General features: G+C 32.8%; 7 protein-coding genes and 1 long non-coding RNA gene across 13 annotated transcripts; 3 read left to right on the forward strand and 5 right to left on the reverse strand.

Moving 5' to 3' along the window:
• The first annotated feature begins 20 nt into the window (after window positions 1–20).
• Window positions 21–2,092, forward strand: LOC109607845 (uncharacterized). The gene is made up of 4 exons (XM_020024307.2): window positions 21–172; window positions 972–1,154; window positions 1,513–1,660; window positions 1,715–2,092. Exons 2-4 carry the CDS (start codon window positions 977–979, stop codon window positions 1,794–1,796), a joined length of 408 nt encoding a protein of 135 aa, XP_019879866.1. The 5' UTR covers window positions 21–172; window positions 972–976; the 3' UTR covers window positions 1,797–2,092.
• A 53-nt stretch (window positions 2,093–2,145) lies between these two features.
• LOC109607713 (cyclin-dependent kinase 2-interacting protein-like) lies at window positions 2,146–3,326 on the reverse strand. 2 transcript variants are annotated; one of them, XM_020024191.2, is made up of 3 exons: window positions 3,166–3,326; window positions 2,878–3,110; window positions 2,146–2,667 (listed from the first exon to the last, which is right to left on the reverse strand). In XM_020024191.2, exons 1-3 carry the CDS (start codon window positions 3,230–3,232, stop codon window positions 2,509–2,511), a joined length of 459 nt encoding a protein of 152 aa, XP_019879750.1. In that variant the 5' UTR covers window positions 3,233–3,326; the 3' UTR covers window positions 2,146–2,508. The 2 variants fall into 2 exon arrangements, with proteins under 2 accessions (XP_019879750.1, XP_049824300.1); XM_049968343.1 differs by having other exon boundaries at window positions 2,722–3,110.
• A 552-nt stretch (window positions 3,327–3,878) lies between these two features.
• LOC126264401 (uncharacterized) lies at window positions 3,879–4,663 on the forward strand. The gene is made up of 2 exons (XR_007547122.1): window positions 3,879–3,972; window positions 4,156–4,663. It is a non-coding gene; the product is annotated as an uncharacterized LOC126264401 (long non-coding RNA).
• On the reverse strand, window positions 4,558–6,656 carry LOC109608166 (NAD kinase 2, mitochondrial). Its single transcript, XM_020024588.2, has 6 exons — window positions 6,265–6,656; window positions 5,784–6,066; window positions 5,520–5,730; window positions 5,292–5,468; window positions 4,980–5,235; window positions 4,558–4,925 (listed from the first exon to the last, which is right to left on the reverse strand). The coding sequence occupies exons 1-6, from the start codon at window positions 6,302–6,304 to the stop codon at window positions 4,693–4,695; spliced, it is 1,200 nt and encodes a 399-aa protein (XP_019880147.1). The 5' UTR covers window positions 6,305–6,656; the 3' UTR covers window positions 4,558–4,692.
• Window positions 6,657–8,004: 1,348 nt separating this feature from the next.
• On the reverse strand, window positions 8,005–8,915 carry LOC126264400 (uncharacterized). The gene is made up of 4 exons (XM_049962264.1): window positions 8,639–8,915; window positions 8,407–8,586; window positions 8,251–8,349; window positions 8,005–8,198 (listed from the first exon to the last, which is right to left on the reverse strand). Exons 1-4 carry the CDS (start codon window positions 8,777–8,779, stop codon window positions 8,064–8,066), a joined length of 555 nt encoding a protein of 184 aa, XP_049818221.1. The 5' UTR covers window positions 8,780–8,915; the 3' UTR covers window positions 8,005–8,063.
• On the reverse strand, window positions 8,867–14,329 carry LOC109608148 (protein VAC14 homolog). Of its 2 annotated transcripts, none has more exons than XM_020024578.2 (12): window positions 14,097–14,329; window positions 13,891–14,041; window positions 13,611–13,841; window positions 13,225–13,560; window positions 11,818–11,941; window positions 11,220–11,318; window positions 10,907–11,043; window positions 10,345–10,770; window positions 10,163–10,281; window positions 10,017–10,096; window positions 9,125–9,278; window positions 8,867–9,067 (listed from the first exon to the last, which is right to left on the reverse strand). In XM_020024578.2, exons 1-12 carry the CDS (start codon window positions 14,195–14,197, stop codon window positions 8,905–8,907), a joined length of 2,121 nt encoding a protein of 706 aa, XP_019880137.1. In that variant the 5' UTR covers window positions 14,198–14,329; the 3' UTR covers window positions 8,867–8,904. The 2 variants fall into 2 exon arrangements, with proteins under 2 accessions (XP_019880137.1, XP_019880131.1); XM_020024572.2 differs by having other exon boundaries at window positions 11,220–11,324.
• Window positions 14,330–14,667: 338 nt separating this feature from the next.
• On the forward strand, window positions 14,668–20,381 carry LOC109608177 (uncharacterized). 4 transcript variants are annotated; one of them, XM_049962263.1, is made up of 6 exons: window positions 14,668–14,807; window positions 15,005–15,239; window positions 16,082–16,399; window positions 16,458–16,652; window positions 17,283–17,414; window positions 17,478–20,381. In XM_049962263.1, the coding sequence occupies exons 2-6, from the start codon at window positions 15,111–15,113 to the stop codon at window positions 17,757–17,759; spliced, it is 1,056 nt and encodes a 351-aa protein (XP_049818220.1). In that variant the 5' UTR covers window positions 14,668–14,807; window positions 15,005–15,110; the 3' UTR covers window positions 17,760–20,381. The 4 variants fall into 4 exon arrangements, 2 of the variants coding, with proteins under 2 accessions (XP_049818220.1, XP_049818219.1); XR_007547120.1 differs by lacking the exons at window positions 14,668–14,807; window positions 15,005–15,239 and adding an exon at window positions 15,473–15,646 and having other exon boundaries at window positions 17,478–18,250; window positions 19,220–20,381; XR_007547121.1 differs by lacking the exons at window positions 14,668–14,807; window positions 15,005–15,239 and adding an exon at window positions 15,473–15,646 and having other exon boundaries at window positions 17,478–17,810; window positions 19,220–20,381.
• A 1,047-nt stretch (window positions 20,382–21,428) lies between these two features.
• LOC109607593 (ubiquitin carboxyl-terminal hydrolase 14) lies at window positions 21,429–23,941 on the reverse strand. Its single transcript, XM_020024068.2, has 10 exons — window positions 23,783–23,941; window positions 23,500–23,678; window positions 23,341–23,445; window positions 22,927–23,041; window positions 22,690–22,865; window positions 22,542–22,636; window positions 22,266–22,488; window positions 22,033–22,215; window positions 21,853–21,976; window positions 21,429–21,797 (listed from the first exon to the last, which is right to left on the reverse strand). Exons 1-10 carry the CDS (start codon window positions 23,796–23,798, stop codon window positions 21,523–21,525), a joined length of 1,491 nt encoding a protein of 496 aa, XP_019879627.1. The 5' UTR covers window positions 23,799–23,941; the 3' UTR covers window positions 21,429–21,522.
• Window positions 23,942–27,059: the final 3,118 nt, after the last annotated feature.

Below are 27,059 nucleotides of genomic sequence, written 5' to 3' on the forward strand. Positions count from 1 at the left end.
AGACTTTTATTTTGTAGTAGTGCAGCGCCAATTCGAATTTACAGGTATACATTTATTTGATCGCGGACTGTAGACAGGATAAGACTTGTTCCTGCTGATCCAAGTGGCTTAAGTGTGTTTTGTTAAGTTACATTTGTTTTTCGGTGATTTTTAGAAGACTGATTGTGAATAGGTAACGTACATTTTATTATTTATTTGCTGAGTATTGTAACCACAACTTGATTTAGTATTCCTAGAAATATTATTAGTATCTTATCTTTATATTTAACTATTAAATAAGTATATTATGACTTATTACTAAATGTTTAACATTATATCAATAATTATTCAATTATTGCAATAAAACGAAATACTGTGTAACACTTCAATCGTCAGATAACACAAAGATACCCCTTAAAAGGAATTTACTGTTACAATCCAATAAAATATATATTACTAATTGTGAGATATAAAAATTAGTTGTTTTTTAGTTAGTTAATTTTTTGAACACAACACAAACTTTTAGACAAAAGATATTGTTCTTAATAATTTCATGTATAGTTTTTATAAAGATAACCGTTATAATATCAATATTAATTTTTGGTTACTTAATTTAATACTCGTGCATATAAATATAAAATAATTACTAAAAACTAATCTAAACGAACGAACGAACGAAAAGATATTTAAATATCTTTCGTTCCAGCCGCATAACTGTAAACGGATGAATCATATTTATTATCCACATTCGGTCTATGAATTTGTATAAAATGTAATTAAATTAAAACAAAGTAAATTTACCTATTAATGAAAATAGTGCGTCAACGACCTAAAAGATGAGTCACATCCAAAATTAGAACAAAAAGTGTCACACAACAGAGAACGATTAATCCGGTGGAACACCCGATAATAAATTAATATTCAGGATTTTCCCCATTTACTAAAAATATATGCGATACGTTTGACTAATTCGATTTTTCTCTTTGTTGCAGCGACCATGGGGAAACTCTATTTGGACGTACAATTTGTTGACAAACAAATGAGGTGGGACCGTAAGCTAATAAACCTGGTAAAAAAATATCCGGCATTATACGATAAAAGGCACAAGGATTACGGCGACCAAAACGTGAAGGATGACATTTGGCGCGAGATTGAGAAAAAATTGGAACCTTCAGGTGAGTACGCATCATCCCCCCTTGGGTGCCTCTGTTTTTTTTTGATGCGCAATACACGTGCCACATGTGTCCGATGGAAACTGATAAACGAATTTCACAATTTTAGTTTGTACATTATCTATTTATAACATATCAAGACAAAGAGATGGTTTACTCCTCAAGGTCGTGTACTATTTTGAAGATTAGTTAGGGTTGTTATTATAGTTTTTTTATCAATAAAAATATTGTTGATAAAATTATGATTAAGCATATTAACAAAACATTTGGCAGACATAAGTAGAAACATTACAAAAGATAACAGGGCAAATATTTATTGTTTTTTTTTTCTAAACAATATTAAAAATTTTCTTTTTTACAGACAAAGATCTGAAGGACAGATTTGACGAACTGATTGCAAAGTATCATGAAGTTAAGATCGACATCTGCAATAATACACCAATTTCTCGTATTTGGCCCCTTTTTGAATACATGAAATACTTTGAACCATACGACCTGGGTTACAAGAAGTAAATTTGACTAAATGTTTTGTTTTATAACAAACTAATTTTTGTATTTTGTAGGTCTGTGACAAAGAAGGATGAAGGAGTAGTTTGTTTTTTAAAGAAATTTCTTAAAACAATTCACGAACTGAAGATTCAATGAAGACAACACTTGGTATTGAAGAATGGAATAAAATTTTTTAATTGGAACTTGCTTCCTATATGTATATACATGTGATATGAAAGTGTCTTAAAGTACTTCCATAATTTTAATGGAAAATATTTGATCTATTGTGGTGCTATTGCACTTATGTAATACAGGACCTATTTACAGCCTGTACAAAGAAGAATGTAAACATTTTGCTCAATTATGGTGCTCTACTTAAAAACTATTCGACCTAATAACGAAATGTAGAAATAAGTTTATAAAAAATATGTTAATAAAATTTAAGAGACCTGTTCTAGCAAATTATTTCCTTACTAATATGGTACAACAGTTAATAATATACCCCTTATTTTTGAAACGTTTATTAAACATAAGTGCATAACTATATAGTATACAATAAATTCAATTTATACTTAGAAATATATTTACAATTAGTGAGATAAGTCTAGTGAGTTCTATATAAAAGTTTTACCATTTAGGTACTTGTGGTAGCTTATTAATAATAAGTTTTAGACAAAAACCAACACTGACATTTAAGAAGCAACATTTCCAGTCATCAAATTAATAATCCACATACATAAACACTGGACTAAACCTCAAACAAATTTTTACTGTACGTTTTACAGTAAAAAAATATAAATACAAATTATATTTTTATTGAGCAAATTAATTATCAGTCTTTAGTTTAGGTGTTGACCTAAATAGAATGTTAGTGGTAGGCCCTATGCCCTGTTTCAACTACTAAACACTCTAACTTCATATCAATTCGCTTTGTAATATAATCCTGATGAGTCCAACTTGCAGCATAAAACATAGCCTCATGCTTATCTTTTGCATGACCAATGTTCTCCAAAACTGTCGTCTTTATCTGAAACAACAAAGCACGTTACAAACTTATTAATGCCAATTTGAATTGCCTCACTTCAAATTCATTTTTATATGCTTGACCTATAGTCCCTATCATTTCTGCCATATCTGCAACTGACAATGACATAAATAAAGGCCGATTGTTCTTTTGCAGCTTTGATAAGGCAATTATTTGACTAGTGAGGTAATCAAAAGAATTTCTGTATACTACCAATGATGTCATCACTTCAAAGAGAGCCTTAGTATACTCCTCTAGTTCAATGGTGTAATTTTCCTGACTCTCGGACTTGACTGCGACTATTTTCTTTACAATAGTCGAGCCCTTAATGTGAAAATCATTCCATTTCTGGATGTTATTATACAAATCGGCAACAATATCGCGTGCCACCCTCGGAGAACCTGTCAAATTTTTTTGAAGGGCACCTGCCGCCGGACTCTGTGGAACTGAAACCGAAATTTCAAGTCACCCTTAGATTACGTGCGAATACATTTGGTTTACGTTTCACTGGTGAAAATTCGGCGTTATTTGCTGATTGTTTGTCGTCATTTGCAGTTTTGCCGTTCATTTCATGAATATGCTTGTCAACATAAATCACAAAACGGACGAACAAAATTATTTACTTGTTACCATAACCTCTAAATAGCACATTTTAAACATTAAGTAGTACCTAAGGCGACGCAAATAAAAAATAAAATCTGTAAACATTTAATGTTTTCTTTATAGATAAATAATAATGTTTTTACACGATAGCAATTTTTAGTTATGTATCCAATTGTTTTAATTGAATAATTGCAATATTGTCTTGTAAGACTTTAAATAATATACAAAGACCTTTTTTGCGTTTTATTTTTAATTAATATTGATCCACTCCCACTATATAGTTAAATAAATGTTTAATTAAGTAACCAACACAAATATAAATTTTGGTTTTCGCTTTTATTAATAATTTAAATTTAAATTTATTTATTTATCGTATCACAATAATATATATAAAATTATAATAAAACATAAATTTGATATATATATATATATATATATATATATATGTCAGGAATTTCAATGGAAAAATTTTAGTTTAAAATAAATGCGATGCGTATTTATAATTACATAAAATCCTGTGTTGACCAATCACGGGCAAGGGATGACACATCCCCACGCGTTCACTTTAAAACCAGTCACTTTGTTATTGACCTGCGTATCGATCGTTTCGGTCCCCAAATTAATTCGGGGATGCGCTTTGGTTTGGTGCAATTCGCTTTAATCTTGTGTTTAGTGCCATATTGAACTATACTACAGATTTTAAAGGTAGGTTTCTCTTATTATTGCTTAATTAATTGTTCACAGAATTAGTTTATTTAAACTTGAAATCTGTGGTTAATAATTTAGTGTTTATCATTTATAGTTTTTATTCAATTACATCAGTTTACATTTTATTTTGAAATATACTATTTCTTTATTACTAGATTGAAGAATAAGTAGTTTTACCAGTTTCAGAACCTCGAATCTGCAGCTCATCAAAATTCGTCTTCTTTCTTTATTTGTAATATTTTTTGTACAATTTTCTTTATTTTTTCTTCAATGGAAGGATGAGTTTAACATGGACGAGAGTTTTATTACCTCTTCAGTTAGTTCTGGGTACCTGGAACCTCATGGGAAGGTCAATCTAAACCATTAGGTGATGACAGAGTATTCCATAATCAATACTGGGTACTTTATGATTTTAGTATGTTCCAAAATTATTACAAATCTAAATAAATAACTAAATAACTTTTATTATTTTAACTATTGAGTAAATTCTTAAAACTATTTTATATTTTACTTGGATAAGCTTGGAAGATTAGGAAGGTAAATTAATGAACACTTTAAGAGCTTTAATTATATATAATAATAAAAATTTAAATAAACGTACTATATTTCAAATATGTATATAAAATATCATTTCTTGTAATTCTTTCATGTTTCAACTTAATATTAAATACACCTCAAACTAAAAAAAAGAGTAGCAGTCTTATTTCCTAAGCAGCATCATCCAGTGAGAATAACAGTCCTCAAAGAATCCTCAGGACAAATTTCGAGAATTGCGACGGTGCCATCGTTGAAGGAGAACGAAACACCACCGTCGACCACCAAAGAAGCGTCGTAGCAATTCGATCGCACCTCCAACTTCGTCGCAAAGCCCCTCGACTTAATGCCTTTGGGTTGCGGCCACACTCCCGCCGATATCAGGTCTCTGATCGTGTAACCCAGTCGTTTGTCATCTGAAAATCAATCTGATAATGCGGTTCCAAATGTGGATGTGGCGTTTCGATTACCAGGGTTAAAGATTAGGTTTTTGTTGTATGTTTCGGAGAGAGTGGTAGCTAGATTTTCTTCTTGACAGTTCATGAATTTTAGCAGTTCCTCAACAGTTTGTTTTGGCAGTCTATTGATGCTCAAATGCCACGATGTGGAGCCGGTTCCGGTACAAATGCACAATCCTGAACATTTCAGATTTGTCGTGTCCGAAGATCCGTTCAGTTTCATTTGTAAATGAGATACGCGAGCAGACAATGACTCGCCAATAAACACCTAAGAATGAACAGTAATTAATTTTGATATCTCTTGGAATTGAACACTTTTTTTACTTCATTTAAAGCTAAAACAGGGACTACTTTCATTGAACCCCTTTTAAAGGTCTGCCCAGTTGATTTCACTAATATGACTTCATTTTCAACATCATGCAAATATTTTGGTGTTAATATTTGATCATCACTAAGAATGGATGTCCTTATCCTATTTCTCATCAACCAATTAAATTCTCCCTGGAAATATGTGTTTAATATTCATTTAATATTCATAAATGTTAAGTATACTTTTTGTAACTTTTCTATAGCTTCCTGGACATTAGCAGAGTACTTTTTAGGTAAACATAAATGGCCCTCTGATCTGTTAGGATCGGAATTGAAACCAATAACAGGCTTCTTATTGTCCTTTACTCGACTGGCAGCAAGTAAGAAAGTTCCATCTCCTCCAACAGGCATTATCACATCTGCATTGTTTACCATTTCATCAGTAACAGTAAACCTGCAATATTATAAATATTTTTTATTGTCTAAGAAATTGTTAACTATTATTACCTGTTTCCGACAGTTACCTTAACACCTAACTTTTCTAAAGTATTGATAACATTCTCTTCAAATTTTTTATGTAAATCATGGAATTTAACTAATTTATCATAATCAGTCCCTCGTTTCTTAAGGAACATTTCCAGTTGTTTACTGTTTAGGTTTTGGTTACGTCTTTGCTCAAATTCATATCTGGATAGTTTTGAAACCACCAGTACATGTTTTAAAGGCACAACTCTATTTAAAGTATCAGTACAGTAAGTCCTTGATATTAAGGTACATCCATTGCTTAAACCTACAACACAATGTTTACTAAAGTAACTAGAAATTGAGTTGTCAAATTGGAAAAAACAAATGGTACATTCATAGATGTTTTGATTTGAAATTTAAACAACAAAGTGCGCACAATGTTTTGCGCAAATAAAAACGTGCATACAAAATTAATCCCTTAAATGTTGACAAACCTGCCGCACAAAAATCGTAGCCCTCTTACCTAAATAAATATTTTCAAGTATTCTGCCCTGTTTAAACATCGAAACTACGACGCGATTTATTGTAATTTTTCATTTAAATCCTGTGTTTACAAAGAAAACGCGAGATGTTTTGAGGTTAGAGATCTACACTGCACTTTGTCCTCGACAAAAATTTTATCAGTATATTTTTAGTTGGTCTATCATAATCAAATGCTATCCTATTTTGCAACGAATTTAAGCAGATACGATTTGTACGTATACGGCTTATTTATACCGTGAAAAAGGATATGATTCTTCAAAGATCGCCATATTTGCAATAAGTCGACACAAATACCAAAAAAAAAATTTTTTACGTAATATATTTATTTTATATTTATTAACTACAATGTTTTAAAACGTGGCCAAATTATAACTTTGTTTTTTTTTTGTACCGTATTAACCTCAATGTTTGACAGTAGTTCGAATGTTTTACCTACCGTCACCTTATTTAAAATAGTATAATTGTCTGTTGATGTTTACTTTAAATTAACATGTGTGTTATTACTTTTGCTTCACTTTTATTTATCTTTCAATAATAAACTTTATAAAATAAATGAGATATGTGAGAATATATAAGATGACGAATTCACGATTAGAAATATTAAAATTAAGGGATGATTATAATAATTTGAATAAAGAGTGAGTATAATAAATTATAACATTTATTGTGGTTGTGGTAGAAGTTAACACGATAGTGATGTTTTATAGTTGGTAGAGTAGTTTTCTCGTTTGCTTGTTTTTTTAATTTTTCTCGAGTGAATTTAAATTAAGGTTCATAATTTAGCTTACTATGAATATATATTGTTTTTTTCTCACTTGTGTTTGTTAGAGTAACAAATATATAAGAGGTATTTTAATATTCACATAATATATTACGAATATTAACACACTATAGGCTGGTAGCAAAATAGTCCAAACTAAGTTGTTGAATGATAACAAAAATTAGGAGATAATTCTTTCTGTTCCATATGTAAACCAATAGAGTAAAATTATCTCACCCCGTTTTTAAAGTAAGTACATTCAAAAAGGTAAAAATTACCCGGTCTAATAATAATCAACAGTTATCACGCTTATAGTGTGTTAATAATAAATTTAAAATAGAACTGCTAAAAGTGTAAAATCGAACGAAAATTTTTTAACCATATAGTCTATTCTTGTGTTACGATATTTTATACTAGGTAAACAATTGAAAATATTTCAAAATAATGATTTTTGATGCACTGCGGCCTGAGAATATTAAAAAGAAAATATCAACTGTATATTTTTGACACATTTTATTAATGATATATAGTATATTTTTAATAAATATTGGATTAACAAAACTGAATAAAAATTGACGATAAGATATAAGTCAATTAATTTTTTTAAATTATAAAAAATTAATTAATAAGAATAATAAATAAATTAATAAAAAATAATTAAATAATATAATATTGTCTATTTTTTTATTATTAATGTTTAAAATATATTCTTGAATATATAACATACATAGTATTTCACTATGTAAGGCTATTAATATTATTCTAGAAAAAAAATGTTTATTTATCTTAATATGCATTTATGATAAGATAATGTGTCAGATATAAATCATTGATGTCCAATAAAATTTTTACATGCTGTTTAAAATAATGATTGTTGTTAAATAAGAAAGATTACATTAGATATCAGTTATTGTCAATTAGTAAATAACTCTATTATATTAATAGAATTTATTACAATATTTTCTAAAAAATACAAACTATTCAATAAATAAAATTATCTTGATATTTTAAAAATTGTGTTAAGCTACAGCTACATTTGCATCTCCTACTGGACGTTCTCTGGGCTTCAATACAACCTCCTTTTTATGCCTATACATCAGTAGTATTGCTCCACAGCTTATAATAATTATAAGACTCCCAGTAAAACATAAGATCTAATAAAAAACACAAATTTTAAAAACTATAAACATTTAATTAACTACTTACAGTGTGTATCCTGTTCACCAATGTGGCAATACAATCAAAATATGACATCCAAGAAGCCACCATTGTAATAAAAGACAATAAGAGATTAGAACAGACATCCTGAAACAAATAAAGAAAAACTTAAATAAGATCCTTTATGCAAAAGTCACACCTTACACATTTAATCCAAAACAACGGTTTAGACACGGTGACTCCAAAGGAAAATATCATATAGAAAAAGAGTTGCACTAAAATAGAGAGTCCTGCAGCGACCGGAAGGAATACCGGATACCAGTTCGAAGTATTTGCGCACCTGGGCCACGCTAAGAATAACGAGACTGCTGCCAGAAGAACTGTCTGAAATACAATTTAATAAGACAACAGGTTTCATTAAAAACAAATAATTTACCATCCCAAGTGACTTTATCAATCCTGCTACTGTAAGGGGGAACTTCCCACACACCAATTTTGTCTTAAGTATTTCATCGTACGTCTGAGTAACTGGTAAAACACTGTTTAAATATCTTTGCGTCAGACGCCTCAAATCCATTTTAATTGATTTAGTCCTACACCTCTAAATTAATACTAGATATGTTCACTGGAGATACGAGATCGTTTAAAATAAATAAAACGCTGATTAGGAATGTGATTAATATATTTATAAATATACAAGATCTATATCTTAATATTGCTAGCGTCTTTCTCTAAAGACAATATCTCTTTGGCGCGTATTGATTTTTTATACTGTTTGTGTCGTTCTTGGACTTCGAAGAAATGGTTAAGTAAACTATTAAAATCTATGGAGTTGCTTGCCGTTTGTTTCTGAGGAGTAGTAGCCCTGAAAAATTAATATGTAATGTACGTGTGTGTGTAAGCAATAATTACTGTGACTTACATTTCTTCATTGTGCAAGTGCAAACTGGGAATGCAGCTCAAACGTGTCTTTAACGTTGTAAAAGCTTCCGTTTGGGGCAACAACATTAGCAAACCGTATAGGGCTCGCACTAAGTTTTTATCACAAGGTACTTCAAGCAGTTCAAGTCTCAGATCTGCAAACACATGTAGTAGCTATGTTTATCACTAGATTAATTAAACTGTGCATGTTTTCAAGTGGATAATTTCAATTTTCTAGATTAAATTGATTTAAAAGTATTTTCGATAATTTTATCTTGATCAATATGTATTGTTTGAATATTATATATGGATAGCATTGGTGGTGGTCGGCAATGAGTTACGAATTACAAAACATGGCGAAATGGCCCATTCTCTGCGTCCAGGCTTCATGGAGACGTTGAAATCAATGTAAGCCTGTCTACCACCAACCAAGTAAGTTGAAGTTGATCTTAGAGCCAGGAGACACCTTCTGTTAAACAAGGAGCATCGGCCAACGATCACAGCCTATGGACTTTAGCCGAATGGAGTAATTGTTTGTTGACTTATGAGTTTAGGTACACTTTATATCACTCGTATTCCAACATGGAGTGAACGTGGCAGATATCATGAGCAAAACGTGGCTCCAAGCGTTGCTTTTACACATATTAAACCGAGAAAAATATTGTTCTTTTTCATTTTAATTTAGTTTCTTTTATTAATTTTTCGAGGGGTTTGGTGATATTAGTTTTATTAATGGTTTAAAGGTTCTGTTGTTGAAGCAATTTTGTTTAATTTATGCATGAGATTATATTGTTTATTAAAACATATTTTGATAATATATTTGTTGCAATCTGCCATTGTTATTCTGATTTTTGGAATAATTCAAATTATCCACTTGTGTATTTGAAACTTACAGGCAAATATTGGAGACTCTATTAACTGTACTAGCTTATCAATTTCCATGAGGAAATCCACAGTTACTTCCAAATTTCCACTGAATAAGGTTTAGGAAATTATTTGTATAAAAATTAACCAATATTTTTCGTGAATAAAAGGATACAATAACTTAATCAAATCACAAACATGTTTGTAATTTTGAGTCAACAAACACAAGGCCACAGTGGCTATGGGATTGTGACACCACGTCCTGTAAAGGCAACAAAATAAGGCCTGGCTCTCCTGAAACACCGTCACCGAACGGATCAACTCAAATTCGTGTCACATACCTTCAATTTTGCCTACCTGCGTCTTCAGCTCCTTGAGTTTGTTCCGCATATCGAAGAGTTCAGAAGACGTCAACAGTATCATGCTGAGATGTTCCACCATCAACCTGGCGAACTTCAAGTCCGACTCTTGCAACAAAATGTGCGCCAAAGTCCTGTAGATGTCCTCCGCATTGAGCAACACGCACAACTGTCGGATTATAAACGAACCCCTCTCGTCCAACAGTCTTTTGTCGCTGTTGAACGACTGCAACAGGCTTATGACGAATTTGTTGTAGTACGGACTAGAGTTGCAGGGCTGCTTCTCCTTGTCGTTGTCGCCGGATGGTACGGGAGAAGATATGACCTCGGCGATCACCACCAGACATTGCTGCACCACCTGGTCGGCCTCGTCTGCCAACGTGCGTTGCAGAGCGGGGAACAGCACGTCTATGTGTTTCACCATCTGAAATTATTTTGCCATATTTAAATCAACTGATTTAATCAGAACGATTATTTGGAATTAATGGATTCTTCGCATTAATTCACAGCACGTTGGCAACGAAATGTGTCAATATTAACAAAAAGATAACATTATTTACCTTTAATGGGAACTTCATATACAGATCATGAATCCATTTTAAAACAGCAACTTTGGTCTGAATTGAGCTGTGCATTAAATACTGAGTCAAAACCTCTACAACTGGGGGTAAGTCCAACTCTTGGTACACCTCGTCCGCTACGAGACAATTAATTAGTCCTTAATTATAATTTCTCGTAATTTACAACAGTTAAAACTGATAAAAAAACTTATTTACAATTACAATAATTGCGACTCATGTAAAACAACAACACATCATTATCTGCATAAATTCCAGCGCGTTACATTCAAAAAAATACGTGAAAATATCTCACCAGTTCCTGGTCTCAGCTCCGTCGATTCCTCCACCTCCTGTTGCAAGGCGATCAGCTTCATCAGCGTGTAATTAACAGCTGTTGCCGTCTCCTTTATGTCTGTCACTGCGTTAAGGAAAAAGAGAAAAACGCAAAATCAAGATGCATGCAGAACAAAACCAATAATAATAAATAATAAATGAATAAATAATAATTAATGATTTACTTATTTCGCCGGGGGATTCCAGTTTTCACCTCATATTTCGTCCGCGTACACATACACTCGTTTGTGTACATGTTTTATCAGTTTTTTTCGCGGCCGTTCTGATATGCAATCGACGGCGTGTGTTTGCGGCGCGTTCACGTTCCGGTGATACATTGCCGGCCAATACTGATCGAAGACGTCATAACGCGGCATAACAATCGTCGTGTTTTATTAGCCATTCCTTACAAAAATAGCGATTTGTGTTCATTCAAAAATGCCTTGCGTAACAACACTTTGTTTATGATTGTCAATTGATGACGATGAATATTAATGTGAAAACTGGACACGAAATAACGTTGAAATAAATTAATTAATGGGCATGACATTATAAAAAAATAATATAAACAAGGATACTTCTCCGGGCGTCCGTGTCGTAGGCCAGGCATGGTAAAATCGCGGTGAATATTCCGGACAAGTAAGGCAACATAGCCGGACCCGAGAGTTGTACGAATTCTTTTATCCACGTTATGGCTGTAAACTAAATACAGCCGTTTTAAAAAAGTCTCTTCAGTCTTTTACATTTAAATTGAAGTGCAGTTGTACTTTTGAAATATTATCTATGTTTGTGTATTTAAAAAATATTTTCATTACTTAAATGATTATATTTCAAGTATACCAGATTAAATTCTATTAAGACAATGAAAAAAATATATAATAATTATGCTATTCAATGTGATTGACCTAACTTATTCATTATAAGTTTAAGGAGAAAGGAGGTAGAAAAAAGGAAATGATTTGAAATTTTGCTATTGAACATTGCAATATTCATTTTATATATAAGGAATATTTATATTCAATTTAATTATGCTAAACATATTTGATGTTCCATTGAAAATAACAAAGTTATTGATGTTCTGAGATACACTAAGTTAAACGTAAATAACGAATACATTATAAGAAAGTTGAAGTTATGGCTGTAAACTAAATACACCCGTTTTAAAAAAACATTTTCAGTTTTTTACATTAAAATTGAAATATTATCTATATTTGTGTATTTAAAAATATTTTCACTACTTTAATCATTATATTTCAAGTATACCAGATTAAATTCCATTGAGTACGTTTTTCATATTTAATCTAATATCAGTAGAAAATATAGAGAATTAAAAAATATATAATAATTATGCTATTCAAAGTGATTTACCTGAAAAGTATAAATTGACTTGAAATACTTTTTCAGTTTACTTACATTTTATATCAGGTTTCTTTGAAAGGTACATCTACTTTAATATTTTCATTGGACCGAAACACTGTAAATTTTGGGATTTTTAAGTTCTACATTTAATTTTAAATAAAATGACTATACCATATCCTATATTTAAACTCTATGTTTTGGAGTTATTAATTTTTTTCCAAAAATTGTGACAGGTCTAACTTAAATATCTGCTATGTTAGAAAGTTAATTTTTGGTATACACATTAAACAAGGATTGTCCTACAAGCTGCATTTATTAGTATCACCAAATTTTATACAGGGTGTTCGTTATTTACGTTTAACTTTGTGTATCTTAAATACCTTTTTCTGTTCTCCCTAAACTACTGATAAATAAATTAGGTGTTGAGTTGGGCAATTTGCTGATAATTTATCTTATAAGGATATATTTAAAATTATAAAGACTAGATTTTAGTAACTTGTTTGTCTTAAAACTGATACCAGTGTGAACAGTTTATTTATATTTGTTTTTAATGGTTCCATACATTTATTTCCCACCAAAGTGTATTTAAAAAATATAAAATATATAATTATACAAAAGACACTTACTTGCACCAGATCACTTTTCTCCTGAGCGTGTTTATTAAGAATGTTGATCATCCCTGAAAAATTTACCCTAGTAGGATCACTTTTAATGCACCTCAGAAATTCGCCCAAAGTAGTTTCACACATTTTTCTCACTTCCAACTTGGGATCATCCAGTATTATAAATAAACCATCCAGAATATCAGGCAAATAGACTATTAAATCCAGACCAGGTTCTGTGTTAAGTATCGATATCCATGAGATCACAAACTGTCTGGCAAATGAGTTTTGGGTGTATATTCTTTCGCGTAACAGTGGTATAAATCCGTCTAAATCAAACGTACTTTCGACGACAATATCCTGTAATTTATAAACAGTTATTTTTGACAACACGAGGAAATTTGCATCACCTTTAGTAACCTATCAAGCAACTCAGAAGCATTTTTTACATTCTGATCTGGGTCAGTAGCAATTTTACTTAAGGCATTAAATATTGAGGAGAAGTGGGATAATACAGCCCCTCGGGACACTTTAACTACATTATACAAGGATTCACATGCGTAATAACGAACGCGGAGGTCCTGATCAGACAGACAACCCAATATTGGTTTGATTAATTCATCAGTATAAATACCAGTATCCTTAAAAAATAACAATTAGTGGACGTAATGGTACGGTTGCATATCTAACTTTTCCTAACGCAATTGCGATGGCTGCAAGTCCAATAAGTCCGCCTTTCCTTGCATGGGGATTTTGCGATACGGCGAAGTCTTGGCCTAGTACTTTGAGTAGTTTTTTAATTTGACCGCCGTTGTTCGAACTGGAAAATTCCTTGACCATTCTAGAATTAAAAACAGTTTGGTGATAGTGGAAAGGTGTGTTAACTTGGGACGTACTTTTCGATTTCTAGTGCGGCGGTTTTTCTCTTTTCGTAAATTTTGTCGTGCAGCGCACGGACGCAGGCCACGCTGAGCGGGGCATAGTCTCGTTCGGACATAATTTAACAAATAAATAAAAATAAATAATACATTTGAACTTAACCTACTTTATGAGTAATCAAACAACTGTCATATGACAATTAGTTTACTTAACCTAAAAGTATAACAAACGTCAAGTGACTTTTAGTGGGGCGTTTATTTGGGTGATTTTGTTGTAAAGTTTGATTGGTTGCGAATGGTTTTTGGAGTTTTGTAAAGATTTTGTGTTGGAATTATAATGAAATGCGGAAAATGTGTAAAAATCTCATTTAAATGACAATACGCCAGAATGTCAGTACTGCCAACCGAAATTACGAATGACAAATCGTCAAATCAATGATTTTTTCTTAGATAAATTCAAAATTTTGGCAAAATCAGTGAATAATGGGGCGTATTTGGGTTGTCGATTCGATGTAGCCTTCATATTTGACGTGTGCGTTCAAAGTTTTTTTGGGATGATAAAGGAAATGCATTTCAGGAAGTAGCGCATTCAATCACTTATCTTTTATGTCGAATTAGTAAACATGGCGTTGAGTTTTTGGCGTCCGCCTTATTTTCCCCAGTATGTATTGAAATAAAACGACTGCCGTGAAACAAACGGAAAGAAAACGGGTAGAGCTTGTGCGGAAGGTAATAACGACTAAATATTATTGTTTACAATTACTTTAACCATATCCCTGACTACACAATTTGTAGGTCATTTATTTTTTTTCCTCAACACCGTTCGTTTCTCTCATTAAATATTTAATATCGTGTTAATTCGTTCCCGATCCGTAACCTTGTTAATGTCACTCTTAATTTGAGTAATTGTTGCTAACACTTTTTAGGTGGAAAGCTGGCGGGTGGCCGTCATGAGTTTCGGTTAGATTGGGGTAACAGTAAGAGGCAATGGATTGGTGTGGGGCAGTGCCTCGCTTCTAATGACCTAGTGTCATGCAGTCAGAGCCAGGGAGGTACATTAATTCAGTATCGGATCTACTATACAGTACCGACGAAATTGAGTTCTTGTTGGACGACATCAGAGACCTGGAGCCCACAAGTTGTAGACCTGAAGACATTCAGGTAGCCTTGTACTTCCCTACTATTTAGATCAGTCTGTATCAAGTGTTAGTGCATGATATATTTATTATTATTATTATTATTTATTCGTTATTTATTTGTTTATTTGTGAGGTTCGTAATATTCTCTGAATAAATTTTTCGTTTTTATTTTATTGTTTTATTTTGGATATAGTGGAGTGTCATATATTACGCAAACTGGCACATTAGTTGTACTTCAAATTGCATGTAGTTAAATATAATTTTTTAGTACATCGACTATGAAATACCTTGAATGTAATAAAACATCATTTTAAAATTATTTTTTCAGCTTTATTTCTGAAATACACGTTACTGTTCCACGTGTTTTTTGCCCAAAATTAAATAAAGATGATTTCTTTTGATTATTTAGAATATACACGAAAGTCTACGGTGAGTTTCATATTTTAATTGTGACTAACATTAAGGTTTATAGATATACAATTGAATACTAATAATTTTGTAACTATGAGACATTAACAGAGTATCAAATTAACATTATTGGATTATATTTATATTATATAACTTGTATGTATGTATATTTTTGTGTATTAATTTAGTGCGTGGACAGTTGTTAGTTCTTTGAAAACCGTAAGTTAATTATTATAAATAGAGACGATTATATAAGAAAATAATAGTTATAACATAAAACACTTAATAATTATTTTTAGTGTATGTTGTTGTGCATGGAATGTACGTCCAGTCGGGCGAAAAACTTAAGCATAAGCATGCATAAGCATAAGACAAAATCACAAATACTCTATACACAAACACACACTCATGAGTCACGCTTGGTCGTATGTACGTTTAGCCGTTTGAATGTTGCAGCGGAAAGTGTCCCTGGATGGCATGAGTTGTGTGTTGCAGGACTTCGAGATAGCCGGTAGCAGGACGGGCGCCCTGAGCACCGCCGGTGGCGGCGCTGAGTCCGAATGCGACGGCGTCGCGTCGGGGGCGGGCAGCCCCACGCCGGACGCCCCCTGCGACTGCGACTCGCCATTGGGCACGCACAACTCGTGGGACTCGCACTCGCACTACAGGCGGCGCGCCCACTCGCCCGATCTGTCGCTCTACTCAGGCGTCATCGTTTACTGCGACCAGGGCCACATCTACACGCCGACCGGTTTCTTCAGGTTCCTGCTGCTTGTCAGTTTCTTCGCTTGAACTAGTCCCGAACGATTTTATTGACTTGATGTTTTCGTAGGTGACGACGATCGCGTGTCTGGCATGTCTATGCACGTCCGGCAGCGTGAAGGTGGGCCTTTTTATGCTTCCATTAGTAGGACGACTACGGTTCATGATGTTCGTCACGTTACTCAGTCTGTTTGTTACGTCTGTCCTTATGTTTCTTGATATATCCCATGTAATATATTTGTTTCCCTTCAATTGGGGAAAAGTGGTAAGTTACACCTGTTAACATACTTATTGTAGGCCTCATAGTCATAAATAAACTTGAAAATTTTGTGAAAATAAGCTCAAATATTTATAATAAAAGCTGTGTTTAAAATTTAACAGAAGCTGCACATATTTTTTGATATTTTCTACTCGATGTAGATATCAGAAAAGGTTTCTTTTCATCCAATATTGTTTGAAACTTTTCAAATTTAAATTTTCTGATAATGAATACTTATTTCACAGTTTCCTCATTGTCTATTTGATATTCTTATAAGTAAATTACACCCATTATTTTTTCTTTCTTCAGTTCTTCATTCAAAGCACCATATGTAGTTGTTGCCTTTTATTTCTTTGATTTTACTCTATTGTTTCACAAATTTTACGTATTTACTTTAAATAGTAGTGCTTAGAATAGAATAATTGGACCAAATAAGGCATTAGACAAATCAAAACGAAGGAGTTTGTCTACTGAATTGTTGAATGAAGTTGTAAAATACATTTATATTGAACGACTTTACTGCAAATACGAATTACAAGATGCTCTGAGATATTTATGGCATTATAATCCAGGTTTATTTATGGCCTCTTTAATACTGTTACAGGAACTTGTTAATAACTATTATTTCTTTTGCAGAATGCATATTTTTATGTGAGCCTTAGTGTGTTGTTCCTGATAGCTTCATCATTAATATTTCATATGATATTTTTATCTGAGACCTTCTCTTGGGTCCCAAAATGGACTATTCATCAATTATTAATAACTGGAGTAAGTTGCCTGGTCATCAAAAGATTGTAAAATGTATGAATTAATTAATTTGATAATTTTAAGTGTCTCGGTTACGTTTGTTGCCTGGAATCGGCGGTGATAGCGCTGGTCCAGCGATGGACGAGGGACATCTACCAGCCGGTGGCGGAGGATCCGAGCCTGAACCTGCAGGAACGTCAGCTGACGCCGCACGACTCGCCCGATCACAAAGCGAATCAAACAACGCACAACTACAAGCCTATAGTTAGTTATCCGGTTGCGTCGACGTCGCGCCAAGAGCCCCACTATCTGGACGACGTGCAGCCGTGCTCGTCCAAGAGCTCCGACCCGTATAGGGGCGCATGATAGTCGCGCGCGCCGTTCTTCTGTTGCCTTCAATATGGACTACGTTGTACAGTTTGTATTGCATGGAGTTTTTTCTAATGTCCCTCGGAAACATACACACGTTGTCACGGTCGTTAATGTTTAGTTAGTGTGCTGTTTTACATTATAATAGGGTCCGTCGAATTACATAAAGGGCTTGAGGTACGGTTACTCTACAAGATATTCATTCAAGCGCTACTGCTAACAACACTTTTCATAATAAGGTCAATTAATTCCAAATTCATTTGCCTTTAAAGGGTGTAGAACCTTTCATTGTATTCGTATGTGAAGTCAATATGCCTTTAATGTATTAATTAACAAATATCTTGTAGGGACGTTTTAGTATCTCAACTAGACACACAACCTGAAATACTCTCCTATGAAAAGAATCATAATTGAATTTATTATGAATGCATTGTGATATGATAGAACATAATCATACAAACACACCAACAAAAAAAGGGTATTTTAGTGTAAGTTCAGACTTCAGTAATATATATTTTCATACCGATTAGTGAAACCAACAATACCATAAAGCCACTAGTTAATTATACTTTTCAGTTGATTGGGGGAGTGTTCCATACAGTGCCACAACCAAACTTGCGTCCAAGTTGTCTAATTGTATGTTAATCCTTGCGATCACAACTGATAGATTTTTGTTGATTCAAATGAAGGCAGAAACACCGAATGGTTGTCTACTTTTGTACATATTTCTTTGGAATTCACCGTCCATTCTTAATTAATTTGTTACTAAAAAAAGTCATGCTAAAATTGTCCGAATTTCGTGGTACACTCCCGTTAGACACTAACTAAATATTAGGGTGGAGCTAGATGAGAATAATTTTTATTTTAGACACAATTTTTGAAGTCCACAAAAAAATTTTTATAGCAAATGTTACGCGTCAAACTCGATTCATTTTAAAAATTGTGTATCTAAAACAAGCTTTATTCGAGTTTTATATCATTGCTTCATGTAATGTTGAAAGCCTAAAATTTCATATTTTTGATAGAATATTAGAAAGAGAAATTTAAACAACAATTTTCCAAATGCAGTGATATAAAATTGAGATTAATATATGTAAAAATGTAATATAAAATTTAAATTATTAAAATATGCAATATTTGCAAGTTAGTATACGTATTTTACAGTAAAAACTCACTTGTTTAAAACTGGCAAAAAATAGCAATTCTATTGTATATAGTGTATAATTTTCATACTTTCTCTCTTTCATAACACAACTTTAAATTTTTGTACAGTATCGATTTTTTCGTCTCAATCATTGTTACCGATCATTGTTGTTTATTGTCCAGGTTTGTACATTTTTTAAAAACTAACAAACGACTTGCAAATATTTTATTTAAGTTACTGTTTAACTGAACATGTACAATTTTTAACAGTGAGCATATCTTGGATAGAAAAATTAACTTTCAATTTATTTTAGAGGCTTAAAAACGAATTAAACTTGCATCCCAAAACGTCAGCGCCGAACTCTCAACGGTGGTCCTTCATTTCACATTTAGGGACCACGAAAATAACCTCGACTACTTTTGTATTAAACGTTCAAGTTGTCATTTTGTAAAATTGGTTGTTCAGGTAGTATATTGAACCTGAATAAGTAAACTATTCGTAACTATATAATATAATTGGTAACGATCATATCTTTAAGAAAACTATTACACAATTGCTTGATTTTGGTCTAGAATTGGGACAAAAGGTGTGTGTACAACAATGTAAATTGATATCAATATTTTTCTAAAATAAATAAAAAGTGAGATTTTTCTAGCAACATGTACAGAGGACCTCATGGAAGGGCTCTATAATTTTTAAATTACGTTTCTTGGAATCTAATTAAGAATTCACGAAAAAAATTCATTTTTGGAACAACTAATTTTAGGATTTTAGTCTAGCTCAAACGAGATACAAAATCGCAAATTAATAAAAGTGTTCAATATTTATTGAATTCTGTTGTGATAGCACAAAATGTTTTTTCGTATTGAATGTTCGTTGGGTTCGTTTCTGTAGCTTACATTGCAATTTTGTGTTTTGATTGTTTCTAAAACTTAAATGTTACAAGTTTCATAATGTAGGTTTATGTTTCTCTCAGGTACACTTTCAATCCACTGTATTACAAGCTTCGTGAAACTCGTTAGTACTCCAAAAATGTTAATTTCTATACCAACCCTTGGTTTTGTGTCGTTTTTTATTATTGTCCGCTTGTGTCATAATACTATGTCGGTTTAAAGTGTATCACGTGCTGTGGATAATAATTCATAGATTTTTCTCTTTAATTAATTAGGCTAAAAATTCAACCATCAATGTTTCTCCTCCCAATGTCCACGAATTAATATCTGCAGCTTCATTGAGAATTGTTTATATCAGAAAACTGCCAAACATCTATACTAGCCAAAGATAGGTATTTTCGAATTTATTTTACAGAAGGATTAAACTATTTCGAAATGAATAGCTGTTTGAAAGTTATTGGCAGACAATCAGGGCGTTCTGTTACCTTATGTTTATTTCATCGATTAGAGTGAGTAACCTTCTTTGTGTTCTATAGTGTGATTTTATATACAAAAAAGTAATAAATGATAAAAAATTTATAATTGTGTCTTTATAATCTGTATATAATAAAATTGTAATTGTGTCAAACTCATATTGTATGTAATTATTTACATTATAATGTGTTTAATACAGAATTAAAAATACTAAAAATCAAATATTCTATGTCAAAAAAAATGCCGTTCATCAATACTTTGTAATATAAAAAGGTTTTTTCTTTAGCTGGTGATGTGATATGTGTTTAAAATTTATAAATAACTGATGGGAATATATATCTAGTTTCAGTTCTTAAATAGATTAAATCCATTGTTTTTGCTGCTGCTGTAATACTGATAATTTTTATTTCTGATTATTCAAACAAAGTGTTTTGAGTTTCCAAATACATTTTTGAAGTGAATAATTTGAATTTCCTAGATAAAGTAAATTTAAAATTATTTTCAATGTGTTATTTTGACCAGTACCATTCTTTGAATACCATTACTTGAATACTACTATTTTTATACTGATTGATAAGCCTTCCATTCTACTGAATTTTGAGAGAGACATCATGAATGATAAACAGTAAGATCCCCACTATGAAGTAAATTTTCAGTCTTACTGTCTCTGTTGTGCATGATGTCTCTCTCAAAATTCAATCGAATCAAACGGTTTTCAATTGGTATATTTAATAGAAAATTTTTTTTTTGTCAACAAGTAGCTCAATTGTTATAATGTATGCCAATATGCGACATCGTAGGGGTCGACAACGAACTACGACTAGAAGACGACCATTTTTCTGATTATTTCTACTAGACGAAATCGCAGACTTGTCTACCATAAGGTTGCATGAGGATGGTCTTAGAGCCACAAGATATTTTCGACATTCTCTGTTTAACAGGGAACATCGAGTTTGCAGCAAAGGATGGACTAACGATGACAAATGAGTCTAGATATACTTCGTCATTCGGATAGCCGACTGTTGCTTTTGGAGGTGGTTCTGAAATAGTTGTTTATTAAAACTTATTTTTGAAATAATTGAAACTAGAGATAAAGAAACGTTTGACATAATTGAACGTTTGGTGAGCATTCCAGGTTCAATAATCAAACACCGGTTTGATAATTAATAAGACCATTTTATTTTATATTGAATATATTAGAAATAAATCCAGAGCAAATTACAAAATAAATAAAAATTTAATCGATCAATCACTGGTCGACGACCATATTTTCCACCTTCAAGTCATCCAAGTTCAGCCTCTTGGGCCCGTACAATAGTACATAGGCGCAGTGCCAGTCTCCACCTCCAGACAGCTTCAAAATGTCTTCAGTGGACACCGGAGATACAACGTCATCGTCACATTTCACCCAATGGTCGTTGTCTTGTCGGATCCAGCCGACGTAGTGCCCACTCGAAGAAGAACGTCCTCTGTGTGTCAGAACAGCTTGAAGAGTGTAGTAGCCACTGTTGTTGCTACCTAGATCTTAAAGAATAAAATAAAATTACTATTTATCTGGTTATGAAGTTTCATTATTTACCATCTTCAAACCAATATGGTGCGTAGTTCTTTTCCTTTTGCGCCGTTCCATCACCTATGCTCTTGCTTGTTTTACTCCTATCCTTTTCTTTTCCCGCCTGTTCTACTTGTGCGTCCTCCACTTCCTACACACATTTAAAAGATTAATAAACAAACACCTCAATGCAATTTATTGTGTCACCTTAAATTTGGCCCTCATCGGCGTGAGTTTCTCTTGAAGTTCGGCGGTACACAAATCGAACGCGTCGAATTCCATAGGAAATTTGACGTCCTTCAATATTTTGGCGTTGATGGCTTCCTTTTCCTTGAAGTAGAACCTCACGAACTGCACCGTCAGGTACGCCGGTAGTCTGCTGATTTTCGACTAAACAAAACGAATATAATTCACATTTAGCAATCAAATTCAGCACTTACAGTTTTCGTGTATACAGCGTCACGGTCCAAAGTTGGCGACATTTTAGTGATCTGTTCCTGCATTTTAGATCTCAGTCCGGAGTGCATGTACCGGACGTCTTGAGATATGAAGCAGCTCAGTTGCAGGAACTGCTCCTTGCTGTTAGTGACCGGCTCGTCTTCGGCCTCCACGCATTTGTAGTCTACGTCGAAGGTGCCACCGAAGTATTGGTCAATAATAGATCTGCGAATGCAACAATTGTAATTGTGGTCCGGCTTAAATGTCAAGCTACTCACTTGAATTGGTCGCTGCCGCATCCACCCCCACTGGAGTTGGCAGGAAGTTTCTGCTGCAACATTCTCACTAATTCTGTCCAGAATTCGTTTGCGTCCTAAACAATAGAAAATAAATACTTTGTCAACAATAATAATAGGATTTATGTACCTGTTGGGCGAACGAACCTTGTTCGTTCTTTTCGGCAAAAATGGGGAAGGCCATGTGTAGCACCTGAAGCAGCACAATTGGAGGAATGGTGTTGCCCTTGTCCATGTTCGTGTAGAGATCCCTGAGAGCGGCAGTAATTGATTGTGCTGGAATGATGCCTGATGCTCCCGTTACCTCTGAAATTACAGATGTTAAGAAAGGTTTTTTGAGGGGAGCTATTTAATTGTCATGCTGTACCTCCTTGATATTTTTTTAAAGCTTCGCGCAGCTCAGGAACTGTTCTCAGACACTGTACAGTCGCATTCATGTAGCAAGTGTTACCTAAATTGGTCAAGCCAGCTGGCAGTTCAAGCTGTTAAAAAAAATGTTATAGAATCTTATTCCTAAATTTTCTTGAAGAGAACAACGGATAAAATTACTAAAATGTTTTTGAAAAAATGAGACATGTTTTGTCAAATTGAAAACAAACTTGAAAACAACATATCAATAAAATTGTACAAAGATTATGATTTCGTGAAGTTATTAAAAACTAGAGTAAAACATATTTGGCAAAAATGTGATTAATTTTATAGCAAGTCATTCAATTGGCAAATGTCCATTAAATACAAATATTTAAGAAGAAAGTAAGAAAAACACTCTAACACAACTTACAGCTGTAGCAAGTTCATTTTCATTCATATCCTCAACAAACATGATTTTTTCTTCTGGTTTGGTAGGGACTTCCTCCTTACTTCCCATGAGAAGAATAGTTATGCCCTACAATAATATACCTTAATATGTTAAGTATTCGAAAATACACAAACAGCACACCTCTTTAATCTTAAAATTATCCCAGTCATTATCTTTGAGAATAACTCCTTTCACCATAACTTTTTGCCTGTCCGGTTGGACACCAGTAAGTGCAAACAATTGAGCTTTAAACAGCATTGGGGGTTCATCTGTGTTCACTTCGATATCGGGAAAAGTTTCCTTGCCCCATTTCACTTTAACTGCAACACAATAATAAAATATTGACAGCGAAGTTCACGTATTTAATAATGTTGAATGAAAAGCGGCCGAATGTTAGGTTAGAAAATGTAAACAGCATAATTACCCTTGTATTGCGGCATATTGTTTAAATATAAAACACTATAAATTTTATCGAATGGAGTATATACAAATATCAAACAAGTTTCACTTAAATAACTATAAAACAATAAATGCAGCTCACAATGACAATAAAATTAAAAGTCACAACAGGACTACCAACTGTTCAGTTGTGCAGGGCGAGACGTCGCGCAAAGCGAAAGTTTCCAAATAGCATTGAAAACGCCTTTCGTTGCTGGATTCAGTGTGGTGAATCGAGGAATCGAGGTTGACGGATGAAATGTACATTATTTATTTACCTGGCAGAACCTTATCGTATGTGCGTCCGATGTTTCGCGTTTGAGGTGGATGTGTTCGCGCGATGTCCGCCTGTTAATTCGTTAATGTGACTGTGAACGGCGAACAATTCAGCGAAGATGGGCTGTTGTTATAGCAAGAGCTCGAACGAAGAACAACACCATGCGTCCCCCCAGCCCAGGATCATACAGGAGGAGACACAATCGGCCAGTGCTCAGGTGCCCCAGCCCGAATTGACCAGGCCCACACAGGTTAACAACGAACCTGATCCCCCCAACTCCAGGATATTTGTTGCTTTATATGACTACGATGCCAGGACTGATGAGGATCTCAGCTTCAGAAAGGGGGAGCACCTGGAGATCCTCAACGACACACAGGGCGATTGGTGGCTGGCAAAAAGCAAAAGGACTAGGAACGAGGGCTACATTCCCTCCAATTATGTTGCTAAATTGAAGAGTATTGAGGCTGAACCGTAAGTAACTTTTCCTTTTGTCTTTCCTTACATTGTTTTCGGTACCATGGATAGATGATTAAGTAATTACATTAATTAGAAGTAAACTACTATTTGTATTTGTTTGTTAATTGCTTTCAACTCAAATTTATCATTATCACCAAACTATATTCCATTTCATATCTGATAATATAAATACGTTTGTTCTAAAAATAGAATTATAATACTTAACTATTATTTTATTTTTGTTATTTTCAAAACTGTCAGTTTTAAGCACTGCAGTTCAAATATTGTAAAAGTAAAATGGTTTTTGAAGTGAATAAATGCATGAGTTTGATAGTGAAACCATATTTATATTTGGATATTTACTTATTTTATCAAGATTTATTATGACTACCTTCCTCAGTGTGAGTACAGGGTTTTTCTAAGAAAATAATGATTCAAAATATAAATGTTTCAATTAGAAACACTTTGTGACAATTTTTTTTTCATAAAATATTTATATACAAGTTAATTAATAAATTCGAAACCAAAATTTTAATTATGACCACTAATCAAAACTTTTGTTCAACAAACTGCACATAAAAGCAAGTGTTTCTTATAATCTTTCCACCTTAATGAAATCAAATAATGCAAAATATAAATGTAATGTTGCATTTTTTGTTTGAATTGAATATTTGTAACAATAGGTCAAAAACCTACTGTGATTTACACTGTGATTAGTGACACATCTCTATAGATGTGGTTTTGTATCCGTAGTTATTATCACTATAATGATAAAACTCAGCAGACTAATTGTTTCAATTTGATAATTATAAATTATTTAAATACAAGTGGTTCTTCAGGACACCACGGTATCTAAAACACTGATTAACATTTAAAACAGGACAGTGGATTTAGTGTTGAATTAAAAAATATGACACACTATTTTTGCAAATTTTTAGACAACACTTAAAATGAAACTGAAATGAGTAATAAATTCTTACTAATTAATATAACAGTGACTTGATTTACAAACAATTTATCAAATTTTATCGTGACACATGCTGTTTAAATGTATTGTTAATAAATTGTTTTTAGAAAAATTGAAAATTATTTAGTTTTATATTTATAATTGTTAGAAAATGACTTACAAACAAGGAAAATATTTGAAAACATGACAATAAACAAAATTGATTACTAGATAAAATAAACAAAGCAAATTTCATAAAGTCAATATTGTAGGTTGCAATCTGTTCATTATTTCTGTTGTTCGTTGATAAATAGTCGGATGCCAGTCAAAATTTCTTGATAAGGGTTATTAGTGTAAATTACAACAGATAAATTTATTTATTTAAATGTAATACACATAAATGAAATTAGTGATTTCTCTAATTAGTCGCATTAGAAATTGAACAATGAATGTTATAAAGCCAATAAGAAATACATTTTTAAAATAATAAATATTTTGTGCAATGTAATCTAAATTTTATGAAAATTTCCAAGCCATTTTCACTTGAAAACAACCGTTCCTAACGCATTTTGAATTACTATAATTAAAGAGATTATTAGTTGTCAGGAAAAATGTATTATTTTATTAGACGTGAATTAGTGATTTCTCTAATTAGCCGTATTAGAAATTTTACAATAAATGTTATAAAATAAGCCTGATCAAGTTTTTAATTACATCATTCTCGAATTAATTAATGTGCATTTCTTTTTAGAAGTTCGAAAACACGCATATAACCTTCCATTATTATTTTTCCTCCACGTTTCCCGAATATCTTGATGTGATTTCTCTCATTGGAATTGTAAAAAATCTTTTCTCCTTGCTTTTGGTCGTAAAACAAAGTGAATATTTCCATTCTTAAGCCCGCGTGAAGATCAATTCTCGTCCATCCTGAACGAGAATTGTCCCCAATCACCATAATCAACGGCTATTATTGCCGGGTCGGAGACAAAAACAGCACAACATATAATTTAGATTTCAGCGCAATTATCCTGTATATCCGGATATATGTATATATATATATATATATTTTTTTTTTTGAAGTGGACATTCAAGGTAAGGCGGCGCTCGCGCACGAAACTAGTTTCTCCCGACTGCGGAGAGAATGAATGATAAAATCCAAAGTAAATTAATCGGTGAGCGGCGGCAATAAACGCGGCCCGGCACACATATTAACATCTGCATTTGTGACCGAGTCCCATTGTGGGATCCCCGTCTCGGATCTGCATGGGAAACATTTAATTCCGTGGCGTTTTGTAATTAACACGCTCGAACGATCTAGAAAGGACCAATTAGAAAACCAATTGTTTTCTTCCCATCGCGTAATTTCGGTGGCAACAAACGACTTTGTGAATTTTAGTTCGACGAAATCAAATCGAATAAATGTCGTCACGTAGCCAAAACCTAACTGTCTATATCGATTCGTGACAATAATAATTTGTATGCGATTTAAAATTTACAGTTATTCATAATTATGAAACTGAATGTTTGAGTAGGAAAGGAATGCATAATATACTTTCTACACTGTATGCGCTAATTACCGTGGTT

Source organism: Aethina tumida, chromosome 1 (assembly GCF_024364675.1).
Source record: "Aethina tumida isolate Nest 87 chromosome 1, icAetTumi1.1, whole genome shotgun sequence".
Lineage (NCBI taxonomy): Eukaryota > Metazoa > Arthropoda > Insecta > Coleoptera > Nitidulidae > Aethina > Aethina tumida.